Here is a 20,434-nt window from a genome sequence, read left to right as displayed (position 1 = left end):
TATTCACTTAATTTTGAAAATCTGAGATACGTGTATCTCTATTTTAATGTAAGAACATATGGAGAGAGCTTAAGTAGCTACTTAACCTAGTTAGCCCAAGTTCCTAGAGAAGTAAGGGGTAAAATCCAAACTTGAACCCAGATCTATCTGATGTGAGTCTATGTGCTTAACCACTGCCTCCTCTGAGCCTCCCCTCTTTTATCCTTCCAATCCTGTCCTGGCCCCAAGTAAACTCTTCTTTCTGAACCCTCTGAGAAGTTAACCATAAAGCCACTTCACAGACAGAATTTATAGCTTTATGTTGTTAGTTACCTGATCATTTTCATATGTCAGGTTTCTAATGAAAATATAAACTGCTTAAGGGCTAGCATGTGTTCTTACTCTTTCCCTATCTATTATAGAGTTCTGTTCAATAAAAATGGCATAAGGTGCATCTGAATTGGCCTGAGTAGGGGAACTGAAGTAAAGGCAGAGGGTGAGGTATGAAAATGCAAATTCAGTCTACTGGGAACCATACTGGGTGGGTATGTATGACACCTCAAATGGTGATGTTTCTAGATACACATCATATAACTTGGAGATTTCTTTTTCCAATAAATATATTTTTTACAAAGGAAGCACTTAATAAACTACAAGTCATTATTATATATGAACAGATCAATAACAAAAATATCTGCAAATTTAAATGTCATTTTAATTTCATTTTAATGTCAGTAAAACTACCAATGCAATCTAACAAGTCTAAGCAAAATGACATAATTCACCAGAATTAATGGATATTTCAAATGGTTATTCCAAAGGCCCTCTGAAATAATGTCTTCTTGGTAATGACTTACAGAGATTACTTTGGCTGTTTTATACTTTCATATATCATCCCATACACACCCATGCACAGGTGATTCTAAGTAATTTTCACATATTTTTGGACAAATTCAATTTTCAAACATCTCTGAATGGTAATGACTAGGGAAAATGATTGTGAGAATTTTCTTCTTTTAAAAAATAATAATAGCATTAACATGAGATGCAATGTAGTGCCAAGGAAAACCTCTGGACTTGGAGCTAGGAAGCAAGGATTCAAATCCCAGCTTTGCCCTGTGCTGCCTGTTTCACTTTGTATTATATTCTCTGTAGATTGAAGGTGATGATACCCATCTTTTATAGTGTAACTGAAAGATTAGGTTAACAATGAAGCAGATGAAACAGACTAATAAATCCACTAAAAAGTCTTTTACATCATTACAACAAAGTTCTCCCAGAGAAACTGTTTTAGTAATAGCAGTGGTCAACAATTATTATGCACTGGTTATTCTATATTACCAATGCTTTACTTAAGGGAAAACACTCAAGTTTGGTCACATGTGGCTTCTACATTTATAAGCTTCACTGTGAGTCCTCTGAATCTCAAATTGTTCATTTGTCTCTAGGAACCTTAATAATATAGGAACCATAATAATGTTACAGGATATGGTGGTAATTAAATTAGATACTATGTGGGAAAGTGCTTCAAAATCTATTCACACACACACACACACACACACACACACACACACACACACATCTTTAAAGTTGCAAGTTATAGTGAATATTCCATAATAAACTTCTTCCTTCACTGCTTCCTATTTTCTCAGGATCACCCCAAAAAGGAGATAAACCAAAACCAAAAAAAAAAAAAAAAAATGTTTTAGTTGCCTCACATCTCACATTCTTAAGGATGAGTGTTTGACTAGGTAAAAAAGGCTACTTTGACCTAGTTTGGGGAGAATTAAAAGAGACTTGGTTTTTTTCCCCTGCTTTTTGGACTTAGCATCTGTACATACAGAAACATTTCATTCTCAAGCATGATAGACGCTTGGACAGAAATGGCCTGATCCTTCTGGCCAAGACCACCAGGATAGTACCTCTTGCCCATGGTGTAATAAGATCAGTATACTTTGTTTCTTGGTGCTTCCTGCCTGTAGCTACCCAACTTCCTGGAGCTATTCCTAGAGATATGTGTCAAAGCACACGAGATGCTGAGTCTGCTCAGAGTGAAGTTACTTTGCTCATATTGCAAAGTTCCCAGGAGCCCCGATGCACCACCTAAGGACATCAGCAAAGAGCTGCTAAAATTACAAGGGTCAGAACCGGCACCTTGCTCTGCGTTTGCATATGCCGTTCCCTTTGTTTGGCGTGTCACGCTGTCCACCACCCTCTTCTGCCTGGCAAACAACTAACTCACTCTCCAAGACTCAGCTCAGATGTCCCCTCCTCTGTGAAGCTTTCCCCAATTCCTCCTACACCACATCCTTCATCTTCTTTTACAGCACTTAATTTACAGAATTCAACTTCTGCTATTATATGTCTACCTTTACTAGCAGACCATCTATTCTGCTTGAAAGCAGCAAGATACAGAACAACATACAGAATGGATAGTAAGAGAGAATGCTGGAAGGTCAAAGTGCTAGCAGGGTCTAGGTGTCACACCTCAGGGATCTGCCCTCCTCTCTCTCTGGTGCTGTCCTCAGCCATCCAGTCTCTGGATACTGTAAATTTAAGGAAGGATGATAAAAAATATAACAGCATGATATTTCTTTCTTTTACAGCTCCTAGGGTCAATCATTGTTCCAGGGTATGATTTCTTTATATGGAACATTTGCCCAAAGGCTTAGGTGTCGGATTTATTTTTATAATATTCATAATGAATCCATTTATAGATGATTTACATAGGCCTGTTGTGACCCAAAATCGGCTGACATTTCAGGCATTGTTACCTGAAGTTACACAAGAGCAAGTGCTCTATAATGAAAAAGTTTGGGCACTGCTGAGGCATTCTAGAAGAATCTTTTTTATTTACATCTTCTTCTGTTTTTGGATCCCAATTAAAATTCCTTGGAACAACATATGCAGGAAACTGGTACTTATGATGAAAAGCACAGCATCATGAAGGCCGATTTGAGCCCCTGAATTGCTACATTGTTCATACAATAAAAGATGCATAAGACTTCCACAGCCACTATCCTTTACTAAGGAGAGAGTCTGTACCCACAGGACCTGGAGAAGGTTCAAGGGCATTAAAAGATTGGCCCCTGGAGTTACTGAAATAAACAAATGGTTCCCAAACTTTGGTTGAGTATCAATCAGAATTATCTGGCAAGTTTTATTTCATTTTGCCTTAATGCAGATTTCTGGGACCCATGCCCTGAGATTCTGATTCTATAGGACTGACATGAGCCCCAGGGACCGTGCTCTTTTTTTTTTTTTTTTTTTTTTTTAATGTTCTCCAAGTCTTTCTGATGACTGGTCAGCTTTGAAAACCACTGGTGTAAACCACCATTGTAACAGTGATCTTCAAATGGTGCATGCAAGATGGTACCTTGAGAAGGACAAGAAAACATTAAGAAATCTATATGTATGTATTTACCTTATTGTTCTGAAACTTTTTATTTTAAAATATAGACTCACAGAAAGTTGTAAAAATAGTATAGAGTCCCAAGTACTGCTCACCCAGCCTCCCCCAGCCTCCCCCAATGGTAACGTCTGATAAAGATATAATACAATATCCAAGCCAGGAAAACTGACATTGTTTCATTACTGTTAACTAGCCCTTATTCAGTTTTCACCATATTTTAACCTGCATTCCTTTGTCTGTGTATATAGATCTATGCTATTTTAACTCATGTACAGGTTCATGTAACCACCACCGCAATCGAGATACAGAACTCTTCCACCACCAATTCCCTGTTGCTTTTTCTTGGTATGAATGCCCTGCCCCACTCCATCCCCAATCCTGTCCCCTAACAACCATTCATCTGTTCTCCATCACTAGAGTTTAGTCATCTCAAGAATGTCTTATAAATGGAATCATACGATATATGTAATCCTTCAAGATTGATTTTTCTTTTTTCATTAAGCATAATGCCCTTGAGGTGAATCCAGGATGCTGCATGTATCAACCCCTTCTTATTAATGAACAGTACTATTCCACTGTATGCATGGACCTGACTCTATTTAAACACTTACCCACTGGAGGACATTTGAGACGTTGCCAGTATCTTGCCGTTATGAAAACAGTTATGAACATTCATGTACAGGAGTTTCTGTGAACATAACTTTTCATGTCTCTGGATTAAATGCTCCAGGGTACAACTGCTAAATCATATGGTTAGTGCACATTTATGTTGGTTTAAAAAAAAACAGCTGCCAAAGAGTTTTCCAGAATGGTTATACCATTTTACATACAACTACCAGCAATGTATGAGAAATTCAGCTTCTCCACATCTTCGCCAGCATATATGATTTCTTATTTTACCTGGCTTAATGGGTGTATGGTGACGCCTTATTGTAGTTCTACATTTATTTTTATTCTTGAAAAAGAAATTAAGCTTTCTTCATATTTAAAACATGGAGTGAAAATTGTATCACACATTTACATAATTTAAAAATGAAGATTGAAGAGCACCTCACCACACAATACTGCATTATTCACAGTTTTTGGAGTCAGACACGGATGAGGAATCTACCACCTCATTAAGGCATTCACTTCAGCAGTTAATTAAGTTGACAGGTTACAAAATAAAAGAGACTTTTGTCAACAATTCATGAATTCGTTTTTGTTCTAAAACATCTAATCCACTCACTCTGTGCACATACATTAATTCTATCACTGGAGATTCTAAGCAAGTCACCCAAAACACTTCAGTGACACGGAACAGTGGCCATAATGGAAGGGTCCACAGGATCCAGACTCAGCTTCACCACTTACTGTTCTGTAATATTGAACAAACAACCTGACCGCTCTGAACCTTTAAAACTGAGGTAATAACCCCTGCCTGTATTCAACAATTTTGATTTGTTATTTACAGCATTCCTAGAGAAAAGGTCCTATAACCTCCTAGAAATGTATTAGGGAATTAACTATCCTTATGTGAGAAATGAAATTGTATTAGATAATTTTTAAGATTCATCCTGGTTCAAGAATTTTATAATATATATAATACTGAGGCACTGTGATTCCTATCACTGTTATTAGAGGTTAATACTGTTTACCAGTATTTATGAATATTATTATTAGTAATAATTATATTTATATTACTATATATTTATTAGTCTTATAGTACTAGTGTTATAATTTAGAAAAATTATTAGTAATAGTGTGTATAAAATTATGAAATGCATTTATTAAATACCGTTTTATAATTTTATCAATATTACTTAATATTAATAAAAGCAACTAGTTATTTTTATTATAGCAAGAAATACACTCTATGAGGGCAGAGATCAATCTCTGTTTTGCTCATTACTTCAGCCCCTAGAAGAGTGTCTGGCACAAATTCTGTTTTAAGTAAATGATTGTTGAATAAGTATGCAAAAGTAATTCCTAGAGTCGTAACGTACTTTATAATTTATAAAACATTTTTACACTCACTGTTATATTTGATCCTCAAAACAATCTGGTAAGATAATTAATATTAACAACTAGTTTTATAAATTAAGGAATATGGAATAGAAAATTGTCATGCCCAAGATCAAGTGGTGAAACTGAGGCTGGCATGTAAATACCCTGACAACCAAGTCACCACTGAACCTTGGCTCTTTTGAGTGTCAATAAGGCCTATGAATATTTAGTAAGATCTGATTTCACGATTTCACCCAATTACAAGTTCTTTCCTCTTCAGGAAGGTGCAATGTAAAGATCAAATTAATACAATTATTACCCAACCCTTTAATGAATGAACAGCTTGTCCTTTTTCCCCCCTGAGGCTCTGAAAATTAAAACTCATGTACTGGCACTCCACAGTGATAGATGAGGCTCAAGATGCTTACCCTGAACCAGAAAAGGGACATGTCAGTCAAACTCGAGTCTCATTAGAGTTCCTGATGTTTCAGTGAATCTGCGACTGTCCTCTTGACAGACCATGCATGGTTATAACAAACAGTCTGAGAAGTCGCGAGTGTTCTTCTGCGATGGCTGGCAACTTAACAGGACTGTCAGAACTACATAAGGAAGATGTTTCCCATTTGTACCTCCAAAATCACAGGCCAGATTCACCTTTCATGTCAGGGAAGAGAGACGATAGGACTCCAGGGACAGGAGCGTACAGTGCAAGTATAAATATTTCAACATCAACTTGTTCAGAGCTCACCATCAGTCCTTATATATTTTCTACTACCAATTATTCCAGGTGTAAAAAAGAAAAAGCTTTTACTAACTGTAAGAAGAGAAGCAGCATCAAATTGGCTTATATGGGCAAGATTAAAAATGGCAGAAAAAAATCCATTCTAAATTACTTCTTCCAATATATTGCCATAGGTGGCCATCCGTTTCCCTCACATTTTAGCTATCTGTTGAGAAAACAAATATGTCCTGCCTGACCAAGTTACATGACTTCATATCACTAAAAGCTAGTTCTGCACCAAGTAACAATAATCAGACTCATCAATTCCTAGGAACCAAGCCCCAACTTTGTCTCTTCCAATCTAAGTCAGTGGAGACCCAATGGAATGAGTATATTTAGGGCCTGAGTTCTGGAGCCAGTTCAGCCCCAAACTCTTGGGTAACCTTGGGAAGACATTCTCTTCCCTCTCAGACTCAGTTTTCACATCTGACAAGTAAAAGAATTGGCCTAGAAAACCTTCAAACACTTTTCTAGTTCTGCTGCTCAAAGACTTCGTGATTAAAACATGAAGAATGGCTCTGGCAGGAGAGTGGAATGGAAACAAGCTTGGCTGCCATTTCCATCATGGGAGATCAGTTGCTTATGAGGACATTTGTTCTGGTTACTATGTTTACCCCAGATTATCAATCGCCTATAACTATTCCCTCTCCATAGAATGGATTAGTAACCTCAGGTAGCAGAAAGCACAGAGAGATCTAGTAAAAAATTTCCAGGCTTAGGATCCTCACTGAATAGAATTCACTTCACCTATTCTGATTTGACTTTACAAGTCGAGGTGAAGCAATGTAGGTAAAGATTGAAAACAGAGGCTTTGTTTATATGATACAGAAGTGTGTAAGGTAATATACAAAGGAAAAGTTTGTGAAAAGAGCAACCATTTTGAAATTAATTTCAAAGAAAAATCATGAAATAATAAAATAATGGAGTTAAAATAGATGAGGCTGTCTAGCCCAATCTCTAATAAATAGAAACCTTTAAAATCAGCAAGAGCCCTAGATATAAAGAATAGAGCCTAGCTCTACAATTTTACTAACTACATGATTATGGAATAAGTTATTTCACTTCTGGTAGTTTACCACTCAGTAAAATGGCAATAGCATCTGTTCTACCTGGCTCAGAGAGCTACAGTAAAAACTCTCTTTTGAGAATTAAATAACAATGAATATGGAAGTGCTTTATGAACTACAAAGGAGTGTACAAGGAAAAGTAATTCTACTGAAAGGGTCACCTCGAATTTGTACCCTATGGAATCATTTTTTTTTAAAATCTTATATAAAAAATATTTTTTAAAAGAAACTTCAGACACTGGAGAAAGTCAACTTAAAGCTGTAAGATAACTCCAACTATACAAACTTGCAAACTTTACAAATCATTCTGTATGATAATCTATTGCAATGAGGGTTACAAAACATTATCAAATGTCATTCGGCCAAACTATTGAGAGAGAGAGAGACAGAGAAAATTTCCAACTGCCAGAGTTATAACAGTAGGAAAATTTCAAAACCATCTCCATAAAATAATGTATTAGTAAAGGAAAAAAGCTCACTTACTTTGCTATCTACCAAGGACAAAAAAAAAGAAAGATCTATACCTTATTCTACCATCAAAGTCTAGGGCTTTGGGGAATGTTCGAAAATTTGAAGCAAAGAGAGGACCCTGATGATAGGAAAAAGAACACTACTGCTAGGTGGGGCTAATGGCGGACTCTGGGAGGGCTCACGCCAAGGAGTACTCTTAAGAACTTCTGCTGCCAGTGTCCTTATCCCCGTGGTGAGCCACAGCTGCCCCCCACCTCTGCAGGAGACCCTCCAACACTAGCAGACCTTGTGTCAAGAAGCAAGAACAACTACAATCCTGCAGCCTGTGGAACAAAAACCACATTCACAGAAAGATAGACAAGATGAAAAGGCAGAGGGCTATGTACAAGATGAAGGAACAAGATAAAACCACAGAAAAAAAACTAAATAAAGTGGATATAGGCAACATTCAGAATAATGGTAGTAAAGATGATCCAGGACCACGGAAAAAGAATAGAGGCAAAGATCGAGAAGATGCAAGAAATGTTTAAAAAAGACCTAGAAGAATTAAAGGGCAAACAAAGAGAGATGAACAATACAATAACTGAAATAAAAAATACACTAGAAGGGATCAATAGCAGAGTAACTGAGGCAGAAGAACAGATGAGTGACCTGGAAGACAGAATGGTGGAATTCACTGCTGCAGAACAGAATAAAGAAAAAAGAATGAAAATAAATGAAGACAGCCTAAGAGGTCTCTGGAACAACATTAAAGGCAACAACATTCGCATTATAGGGGTCCCAGAAAGAGAAGAGAGAAAGGACTCGAGAAAATATTTGAAGAGATTATAGGCAACAACTTTCGCATTATAGGGGTCCCAGAAAGAGAAGAGAGAAAGGACTCAAGAAAATATTTGAAGAGATTATAGTCAAAAACTTCCCTAACATGGGAAAAGAAATAGCCACCCAAGTCCAGGAAGCGCAGAGAGTCCCATACAGGATAAACCAAGGAGAAACACACCAAGACACACAGAAATCAAATTGGCAAAAATTAAAGACAAAGAAAAATTACTGAAAGCAGCAGGGAAAAATGACAAATAGCATACAAGGGAACTCCCATAAGGTTAACAGCTGATTTCTCAGCAGAAACTCTGCAAGCCAAAAGGGAGTGGCATGATATATTGAAAGTGATGAAAGGGAAGAACCTAAAATCAAGATTACTCTACCCGGCAAGGATCTCATTCAGATTTGATGGAGAAATCAAAAGCTTTACAGACAAGCAAAACCTAAGAGAATTCAGCACTGTCAAACCAGCTCTACAACAAATGCTAAAGGAACTTCTCTAAGTGGGAAACACAAGAGAAGAAAAGGACCTACAAAAACAAACCCAAAACAATTAAGAAAATGGCAATAGGAACATACATAGTGATAATTACCTTAAACGTGAATGGATTAAATGCTCCAACCAAAAGACACAGGCTCTCTGAATGGATACAAAAACAAGACCCATATATATGCTGTCTACAAGAGACCCTAGGGACACATACAGACTGAAAGTGAGTGGATGGAAAAAGATATCACATGCAAATGGAAATCAAAAGAAAGCTGGAATAGCTATACTCATATCAGATAAAATAGACTTTAAAATAAAGAACGTTACAAGAGACAAAGAAGGACACTACATAATGATCAAGGGATCAATCCAAGAAGAAGATATAACAATTATAAATCTATATGCACCCAACATAGGAGCACCTCAATACATAAGGCAACTGCTAACAGCTATAAAAGAGAAAATCGACAGTAACACAGTAACAGTGGGGGACTTTAACACCTCACTCACACCAATGGACAGATCATCCAAACAGAAAATTAATAAGGAAACACAAGCTTTAAATGACACAATAGACCAGATAGATTTAATTGATATTTATAGGACATTCCATCCAAAAACAGCAGATTACACTTTCTTCTCAAGTGCACATGGAACATTCTCCAGGATAGATCACATCTTGGGTCACAAATCAAGGCTCAGTAAATTTAAGAAAACTGAAATCATATCAAGCATCTTTTCTGACCACAACGCTATGAGATTAGAAATGAATTACAGGGAAAAAAACGTAAAAAAACACAAACACATGGAGGTTAAACAATACATTACTAAATAACCAAGAGATCACTGAAGAAATCAAAGAAGAAATCAAAAAATACCTAGAGACAAATGACAATGAAAACACGATGATCCAAAACCTATAGAATGCAGCAAAAGCAGTTCTAAGAGGGAAGTTCATAGCAATACAAGCCTACCTCAAGAAACAACAAACATCTCAAATAAACAATCTAACCTTACACCTAAAGGAACTAGAGAAAGAAGAACAAAGAAAACCCAAAGTTAGTAGAAGGAAAGATCAGAGCAGAAATAAAGATCAGAGCAGAAATAAATGAAACAGAAACAAAGAAAACAATACAAAGATCAATAAAACTAAAAGCTGGTTCTTTGAGAAGATAAACAAAATTGATAAACCATTAGCCAGACTCATCAAGAAAAAGAGGGAGAGGACTCAAATCAATAAAATTACAAATGAAAAAGGAGAAGTTACAACAGACACGGCAGAAATACAATGCATCCTAAGAGACTACTACAAGAGACTCTATGCCAATAAAATGGACAACCTGGAAGAAATGGACAAATTCTTAGAAAGGTATAACCTTCCAAGACTGAATCAGGAAGAAATAGAAAATATGAACAGACCAATCACAAGTGATGAAATTGAAACTGTGATTAAAAATCTTCCAACAAACAAAAGTCCAGGACCAGATGGCTTCACAGGTGAATTCTATCAAATATATAGAGAAGAGCTAACACCCATCCTTCTCAAACTCTTCCAAAAAGTTGCAGAGGAAGGAACGCTCCTGAGCTCTTTCTATGAGGCCACCATCACCTTGATACTAAAACCAGACAAAGATACTACAAAAAAAGAAAATTACAGACCAATATCACTGATGAACATAGATGCAAAAATCCTCAACAAAATACTAGCGAACAGAATCCAACAACACATTAAAAGGATCATACACCATGATCAACTGCGGTTTATCCCAGGGATGCAAGGATTCTTCAATATACGCAAATAAATCAGTGTGATACACCATATCAATAAATTGAAGAATAAAAACCATATGATCATCTCAATAGATGCAGAAAAAGCTTTTGACAAAATTCAACACCCATTTATGATAAAAACTCTTCAGAAAGTGGGCATAGAGGGAACCTACCTCAACATAATAAAGGCTATATACGACAAAGCCACAGCAAACATCATTCTCAATGGTGAAAAACTGGAAACATTTCCTCTAAGATCAGGAACAAGACAAGGATGTCCACTCTCGCCACTACTATTCAACATAATTTTGGAAGTTGTAACCATGGCATTCAGAGAAGAAAAAGAAATAAAAGGAATACAAATAGGAAAAGAAGAAGTAAAACCGTCACTGTTTGCAGATGACATGATACTATACATAGAGAATCCTAAAGATGCCACCAGAAAACTACTAGAGCTAATCAATGAATTTGGTAAAGTTGCCGAATACAAAATTAATGCACAGAAATCTCTTGCATTCCTATATACTAATGATGAAAAATCTGAAAGAGAAATTAAGGAAACACTCCCATTTACCACTGTAACAAAAAGAATAAAATACCTAGGAATAAACCTACTTAGGGAGACAAAAGACTTGTATGCAGAAAACTATAAGACACTGATGAAAGAAATTAAAGATGATACAAACAGATGGATATACCATGTTCTTGGATTGGAAGACTCAATACTGTGAAAATGACTATATTACCCAAAGCAATCTACAGATTCAATACAATCCCTATCAAATTACCAATGGCATTTTTTACAGAACTAAAACAAAAAATCTAAAATTTGTATGGAGACACAAAAGACCCCGAATAGCCAAAGCAGTCTTGAGGGAAAAAAACATAGCTGGAGGAATCAGACTCCCTGACTTCAGACTATACTACAAAGCTACAGTAATCAAGACAATATGGTACTGGCACAAAAACAGAAATACAGATCAATGGAACAGGATAGAAAGCCCAGAGATAAACCCACACACCTATGGTCAACTAATCTATGATAAAGGAGGCAAGGATATACAATGGAGAAAAGATAGTCTCTTCAATAAGTGGTGCTGGGAAAACTGAACAGCTACATGGAGAAGAATGAAATTAGAATACTCCCTAACACCATACACAAAAATAAAGTCAAAATGGATTAGAGACCTAAATGTAAGACCAGACACTACAAAACTCTTAGAGGAAAACATAGGAAGAACACTCTTTGACATAAATCACAGCAAGATCTTTTTTGATCCACCTCCTAGAGTAATGGAAATAAAAACAAAAATAAACAAATAGGACCTAATGAAACTTAAAACCTTTTGCAAAGCAAAGGAAACTACAAGCAAGACGAAAAGACAACCCTCGGAATGGGAGAAAATATTTGCAAACGAATCAACGGACAAAGGATTAATCTCCAAAATATATAAACAGCTCATGCAGCTCAATATTAAAAAAAAAAAAACCCAATCCAAAAATGGGCAGAGGACCTAAATAGACATTTCTCCAAAGAAGACATACAGATGGCCAAGAGGCACATGAAAAGCTGCTCAACATCACTAATTATTAGTGAAATGCAAATCGAAACTACAATGAGGTATCACCTCACACCAGTTAGAATGGGCATCATCAGAAAATCTACATACAACAAATGCTGGAGAGGGTGTGGAGAAAAGGGAACCCTCTTGTACTGTTGGTGGGAATGTAAATTAATACAGCCACTATGGAGAACAGTACGGAGGTTCCTTTAAAAACTCAAAATAGAATTACCACATGACCCAGCAATCCCACTACTGGGCATATACCCAGAGAAACTGTAATTCAAAAAGACACCCCAGGGTTTCCCTGGTGGCACAGTGGTTGAGAGTCTGCCTGCTAATGCAGGGGACACGGGTTCGAGCCCTGGTCTGGGAAGATCCCACATGCCGTGGAGCAACTAGGCCCGTGAGCCACAACTACTGAGCCTGAGCGTCTGGAGCCTGTGCTCCGCAACAAGAGAGGCCATGATAGTGAGAGGCCCGCGCACCGCAATGAAGAGTGGCCCCCGCTTGCTGCAACTAGAGGAAGCCCTCGCACTGAAACGAAGACCCAACACAGGCAAATAAATAAATAAATAAATAAATAATAATTAAAGGTGCTAATAATTAAAAAAAAAAAAAAGACACCCTAATGTTCATTGCAGCACTATTTACAATAGCCATGACATGGAAGCAACCTAAATGCCCATCGACAGACGAATGGATAAAGAAGATGTGGTACAATGGAATATTATTATACAATGGAATATTATTCAGCCATAAAAAGGAACGAAATTGGGTCATTTGTAGAGACGTGGATGGATCTAGAGACTGTCATACAGAGTGAAGTAAGTCAGAAAGAGAAAAACAAATATCGTATATTAACGCATATATGTGGAACCTCGAAAAATGGTACAGATGAACCAGTTTGCAGGGCAGAAATTGCCACACAGATGTAGCAACATATGGACACCAAAGGGAGAAAGTGGTGGGGGTAGGGGTGGTGGTGTGATGAATTGGGAGATTGGGATTGACATATATCCACTAATATGTATTAAAAAAAAAAAAAAAAAAAACCACTACTGCTAGTACTTTCAAGACCAAAAGAAAAATTGCATCATCTTATTGCCCTCATCAGTCTAGAACAGAACGTGATGAGACAAAACCATATATACACACCAACTTCATTCCACAAAAAAATACGTAGACACTTAACCTGGTAAAATTTGCAAGAAGACAAAACAATAAAAAATATATATGGCTCATAAGCATATAGTACAGGACACAAAAAGGCATTTGGAAATGCAGGGGCATTCCAAGACACACAAGTTGTTGAAAAAGAAAAATCAATGAAAAATGAGAACAATGGTAGTAAAATAAAAAGACCCTAAGACCTAAAGAGCTACTAACTGGGAAAAAAGTACACCCACTCTTAAATGTGCCAAAGCCCTTTAGAGAAAGTTATTAGCAGAATACCTTATAAAAAAAATTATATAAATATAAGTTGACGTGGAAAACATGTGGGTACTTTTTCTACTTTCACAGTCAGAATTTAAAAATGAGAAAGCAAACCCAACCCCAGAGATTACAGACAAAATACCAAGGTGAGAAATGTAATTGGTAACTTCAAGGTAGCAGTGGTTAAACAAATCCTGGGCTAAAAAGCTCAGGGAATGGGGAGACGAGGTAAAAGAAATTCAAACAGAACCATAAAGCCTAAAAAGTGGTTAAGAAGCTCGAATCTGTGCCTGGAAAAGCAGGCTCATATTGCTGTAGTTTAACTATCACCGCAAACATCATTGAGTAGCTACTAGGTGTCAGGTGTCCTGCTGGATGCTGTTGGGAGTAAAAGGTATGAGTCAGGCAGCCCCAGCCTCTAAAAGGTCCGAGTCTACCAAAGGAGACAGGACCATACACAAGTAAATCCATTAAAAGGACAGTTGTGAAAAAGATTGTATGAGATGAACAGAGGTTATGGCTGAGGGACAGAGTAGAATATAATACAAGGTCCTGATAACTCTGGACTCAAACAAAGGGGACCTGAGGTCTGGTACCAACTTGACCACAAGCAGGCTGTGCATCTCTGAACAAATCACTCAGTCTCTCTGCACTGCAGTTCTCATCTTTATACCAGCAAAAGGTGGACTGTGTGATTTCTGTTAGTTCTACACTCTGTCCTTGTGGCTGAGGTTTTTGGAAGTCAGGGCCTGAATTAAGCTGTGAATGTTAAGGCTTTATGGGCTAGAAATTGAGGGTGCGTATGTACGGGGCAAAGAATGGCAATGGCGTGAGCTGAGACACGAGACCTCATCAACTCACGCGGTAAATGAAAACTGTGTTACCTACTACCTGGGGATTTCACTAATGGTACAGAACATTCTAAATGGACAAAAAAAGAAAAAGAAAATGGATATAAACTTTAGGAAATGTATAAACAATTAAACAAAAATAACATGAATTATAAAAACACTGGGAGCCACAGAGGATGCACTAACATTTAAATTAAATATAAAGGAAAGCAAATCTTACACTTCTAACAAATATCGTGCCATAATATATAGCAGATGAAGAGATGGAGCTATATTTTAAAAAGTCTGAATATCCATGAACCTTTATCCATGTTTGTCTTTAAAATGTATATATGCAAGGGAAATTTCTTCCTTTACGTATTCAAAAAAGGTTATATTAAAAAGAAAAGAGAGATTGGCAGAATTGCAAGAAAGACTCAAGACTTCAGAAATTCAGTGAGACTGAGTTGCTTCGAGAGAGGATGCCACATTCCGAACTGTTTATTGCAAGACGAGAATTACTGAGCGGTGCCCTCACCCATGCAGCCATCCGCCATACATCCAAATATATATACACATAGGAACATACAGACATACATCTGACCATACACAATCATTCCCACTAAAAACACAGTAGCATAATAAGAGCCAAGAGGAACATAAGGATGAGTGCGAAACCATGTCTTGTTGCTTAAATGGGGAAACAAAGCTTACATTCTTATAAGGAAGTAGGGAAGTATCACCATCATATGGGGCCTGAGTGCCACATATGCCAGGAAGAGAAGGACCGGCAGCACGGCAGGCTGGGTGAAGACAACAGCCTCACTTCAGAAACTCTGTAGCCACAAAACCGCAGAGAACGTCACCTCTTTTCTCTAAGCTTCCATTGCTTTATGTGAAAAAATACTTAGTTCATAGGGTTATAGGGAAGGCAATAAAATGACAGTGAAAAGCACAGTGCCTCACACGGACTATCTGGTCAGTAGCGGCAGATTAAGAAGAGCAGGAGGAACAACAAAAGAAGTAGGAAGTTGATAGTCAGAATAGGATGCACGTGGAAACCCAGGGAAGGGAGTGATTACTTCGGATCTAGGTCAAGTCCAGACACCGGAGAAGGTGATACAAATAGGATGGTGACAGGTGACAGAAGGGTGTGAGGTGTCATGCTAAGAAAGGACAAAGAGTGGAGCAAAGAGCTGCAGAGGATCAGAGATGATGCCAGTGTCCCCAGAGACGCAGCTAGACAGGGGGAGAACCTCACAGAGTACAGTGACGAGGATGGGGCATCTCAATGCAGGAAGAGTCGGCCAAGGGGACAACTCACCGGAATTCACAGCACTCGTGGTGAATCTGACCCCTCGAGGAGGGGTCTGAAGTGCACCCATTACCTGCTTCTCTCCTCCCTCTCACACACGCCAACACGATATAGGACCTGCCCCATCCTGCCCCTCGGGTGTGCATCGACTGTCATACCTGCTAGACCTCCTCACACCTCTGCCTCCTTCTCTATAAGAAACCCTGTCTTTATTCCCTTCACATCAGAAGGGAGTCCACTGTTTGGCAGCATTTTTGGACACACGTCCAATGGTAAGAGGGAGGGACGACTGGGTGCTAGACACATTTCTATAAGACGGTGGGATGGGGATGGAGGATACAGCAGTAGAAGAGCACTGAGCTATGAATGAAGAGATGAGGGTTCTAGTTTTAGCTCTGGCCCGAACTCACTGTATAACCATAGTCATATAGCCCCTAAGAGATCTCAATCTTTATGCCCAAAAGAAGAGCTGCCTGGATGGTTACTTGATGCTTTTTAACCTTTGACAGTCTATACACTATGATAACCACACCACAAATTCTTGAGCTACCTTGTTCCAACACAACTTTGTACTACAAATCACTTTTTATGGTATTGAACTCTCCCATTTGGGGCACCCACCTCTGCAATCCTTCACTCACCTTCACCGCCAGGTTGCTTGTATGGGTTGTACTTGGGCTTTGGAGCAACGACTGGGGCAAACTTCTTCGGTGGTTGTTGTGTGGACACTGAAATGCTGGGGGTCCCAAAGGAATGGGTGGTCTCCATCCGTGCAGACACATGGCCAAGGGGCTCAGCAGAGCTTTTGGGTGGCAGCCAAGATGGGTGAGACATTGTTGAATCTGGAATTAAAAAGAAACCAACAGTTGTTTTTAAAGAAACACAAAAATGAAGACAATATACTTCACTTTGTTATTACTTCTTCTTAATCCATACTTAATAAAATCTTGAAAAAGGACTCTAAGAAGGAAAGAAGGAAGGAAGGAAGGAAGGGTGGGAGGGAGGGAGGGGGGAAGGGAGGCAGAGGAGGGGAGGGGAGGGGAGGGGAGGGGAGGAAAAAAAGGAGGAGAGTTATGAAAAACTTGCCTTAACTGGAGGAGGAGAAAAATTGAACACTCCCCTCAACCAATCTGGAATTCCTCTCTTCCAACAGTTACCTATTTTAGTGCCTAGGACTCTTCAGGAAATAGACATGAGTAAGAAATGGTCCCTAACCTTAAGAAGTTTCTATGGTAGGAGAATCTTATACTAGCAAGGTTGGAAAAAAGCTTCAATTTTATTAATAATCTATTAAAATGATTACCACATCAATTAAATGGTGGTAAGTGACCTAAATGAGGTGATATTATCTAAAGGAGGTAAAAAAAAATAAAGTGTTGCTGGAATGTAGAAAAAGATAAGATCACTTATTGCAGGGAGCAGAACTAAGACCTCATTAATGAGGCAACCTTCAGACTGGGCCTTGAGTGCTGAGTAGAGGTCGGGCCCGAACAAAGGAGGCAACCTCGCATGAGCAGAAAAGTACACAGTACTTCAGTTTAGCGTGGCTGTGGGGGAATAAGGAAAAGTAGCTAGCAAAAGAACTAAAAATGAGGGATGGAACCAAAGCACTGACAGCTTTGCATGCAAGCTTGAGGAGTCCGAATTTATTCTGCAGGCATTAGGGAACCCCCAAAGGTTTATTCTTGAAACAAGGGCATGACTAACACAAGGCAGGACATTTAAAATGATCCCTCTGGCAGGAGCAGGACTGCTCCTCACCAAGGGGCACTTGGAAATCACAAGGAGGGACACCGTTTGCCGCAATGCCTAGGACAATTACTGGTACTTAGTAGCCAGGGGCTAAAATATTCAACCCCTGTAACGCACAGGGCAGCCCCGCATAACACGCATCAGGAACTCTGCTGAGCGGATGCCATACAGGACCTTTAGGAAGAGCCCAGCCAGTCCAGGGGCTATCCTACTGGGATTAAAATACACTCTGCGAGGAAAGAAAAACAGTGTCTTGGTGTCAGGGTAAGCCAACCACCCCTACAGGCAGCCTGCAGGCTGGGGCCAAGCCTCACAGACTGCCGCTGAGGAGGGCTCTCCAAGTCTGATTGCAAGAGCTCTCCAGCGCGGGGAGGCCCGGAAGCCTCCCTCACCCTCTCCCAGCCCCAAATCCACCCCATAATTTATTAATTGGACTGAATTAATTGAGAGGGCTCCATGATTACCTCCAGATGTCTGTAACAACCAAGAAAACTGGAAATGCAGGAAAAAATAAAGGCCTCAGCACGTGGCATGGCCAGGGAGAGATGGGGCCCAGCATGGCCTGGGTAGCATTACACCACGCCAGGAGGGGTGACATGACCCTGAGCAGCCCCACTGCCCTTATCCGCTGTCCCAGGTTCCCCTGTTCCCTGTCCTCCTTAACTCACAGAGTTTCATGACAACCAATGAGATGACAACATTAAAGTGTTTTATATACTGTCAACTGCTAAGCAAAGTGAGGGGAGGAAACTTGTTGGAGGTGTAGGTCTCTCAAAGAGGACGACATGAAGCAATGAGGAAGCCTCTAAATTAGGAATCAGGAGGGTTCTGTTACTTAAGCCAGTGGGGACACTGGCTTTTCACTCCGGTTGCAGGGCCTTATTTTCCTCCCCTGCACCTTGTACACATGCTAATGTACACAGACACTTGGTAAATTGTAGGTTCCTTGGAAGAGCGGGGACCATATTTTATACATCCCTAAACCACCATTAAGGCCCAGCACAAAACCAATACAGAAAAACAACTGTGAATCTGGTTTACTCCTGGTTCTTAAAACTGGCTGCACATTTAGAAGTCTTGGAGATTTTTTTTTTTTTAGATACCAAAACCAAGCTCATCTCTCAGGGTTGAGAAACATTAATTTTGGTTTTGTTTGTTTAATTGAGCCTCAGTTTTCTACTAAAAGGGAATAAAGTGTCTGTTCTACTCTCAACAAGACCAAAGTGAGTATAAGTGGGGAACAAGTAGGATAAGATTAAGATTTGAAAATTTCAACATGCCCTGCACATTTGTAGTATAAATTTTATTTGTGGATTTTTTTAAAAATGGGTTAATATTATCCTTGCAAATTTTCTATAAAGTCTCAAGTTATTCCAAAATAGAAACTTTCAAAATGGGTTAATATAGGATACAGTGATTTCTAAAGCAAAGAGGCACGTTTCCAGAGCAATCGCACATTGCCAATTGACTGTAGAATCCTGGCCTTTTCAGAAATTCTACAGATATAAAGGAACAGGAAACTTCTGGGAGAATATGAAAAATGAAAATGTAAGCATCCATGTGCAAACCATGGACCCCACCATATTTTCAGTTATCCCCAGCACCATATATCACCCTTCCACTGTACTCTCCATGGAGGCAACCCCAGTGACACCTCCAGTGAGCGCCAGGGTCTGGCCAAGTACCTGTCTGCATGAGACCTTAACAGCATTTTCTCAAACCTTTCTTCTATATGTTACCAATGGCCCGGTGACACCACTCCCAGGATTTATAATGAAATTTAATGACCCTGAAGACTTGCTCATTCTGTGTCCACCATCTACAATGCCATTACTTTCTACCAAGTACACCCCCCCTCCTCTTTGTTATCTTGACCCAGCTGAAATGTCTCTGATGCTGTGAACATTTCCCTAGCTCCCTCCAGAAAGAGTAACTTAATTCCCAGGCTCTTGTTTCATACTAATAACAGTCCACATGTAAGCTATTTAATCACCTGTCTATCTGCCCCCAATAAGCTGGAAGTTCCTAAGTGGTCTCACTATACCAGCACAATGCCTGGCCAGGAAGCCCTTAGAAAAATATGTTATGCATGAATGGGTGAATGAATAAATGCTGATCTCCTTGGTTACTCCTCCCTTTCTAGAATCTTCATCTCCCTTCTTAGTATCCACTGATGGAATCATCTCTTTTTTCCCTCCCTTAATTTAGAGATGTAATGAATTGTGTTGATAGATTTCTAGATATTGAACCATCTTTGCAGTCCTAGAAAAAAATCCTACTCAGTCACAGTTGTCGTGTTTTGGTATATTGATGAATTAAATATTCTATTTTACATAGAATTTCTGTACATATAATACTAAGTAAGATCATTCTGTAGTGTTTTCCTCTACTTGTTTTACTTATCATTATTAGGTTTTGATATGGGGGTTCTGCATCCTCTTCTACTGTTTGGATTAGTTTAATGATAAGATTAGAACTATCTGATCTTTAAAGGTTTATCAGAATTCAGTGTAAAGCCATCTAGATATGAAACTTTCTTTAATAATAGAGCTTAATCATATTTCCAAGAACTTCTACAATAATTGTAGCAGTTTTATACTTCTTTTGAGCTCATTTTTCAGTATTTATATTCTGCTGGAAATTCATCCATTTCCTCTAGGTTTTATCTCTGCTCCCCTTCACCCAAGCTACCTCTCGATTAAAAATGATGTCTCATGTACTATGTATCATTTAGATCTGAGCATCACTTCCTACTAGTCC

At 38.7% G+C, this 20,434-nt stretch overlaps 1 protein-coding gene across 15 annotated transcripts in view; it reads right to left on the bottom strand.

The window, feature by feature from the left end:
* The window catches only part of LPP (LIM domain containing preferred translocation partner in lipoma), a 695,870-nt gene that overhangs the window by 446,745 nt on the left and 228,691 nt on the right, over window positions 1-20,434 (bottom strand). For all 15 annotated transcript variants that reach the window (XM_059920756.1, XM_059920758.1, XM_059920755.1 and 12 more), the window contains one exon: window positions 16,564-16,764. In XM_059920756.1, coding sequence (XP_059776739.1) covers window positions 16,564-16,756 — 193 coding nt within the window. In that variant the 5' untranslated portion in view covers window positions 16,757-16,764. The remainder of the gene's footprint in view (window positions 1-16,563; window positions 16,765-20,434) is intronic.

This window comes from Balaenoptera ricei, chromosome 4 (assembly GCF_028023285.1).
Source record: "Balaenoptera ricei isolate mBalRic1 chromosome 4, mBalRic1.hap2, whole genome shotgun sequence".
Lineage (NCBI taxonomy): Eukaryota > Metazoa > Chordata > Mammalia > Artiodactyla > Balaenopteridae > Balaenoptera > Balaenoptera ricei.
Note: the sequence above shows the minus strand (reverse complement) of the source record. Positions and strands in the feature narration are given on the sequence as shown.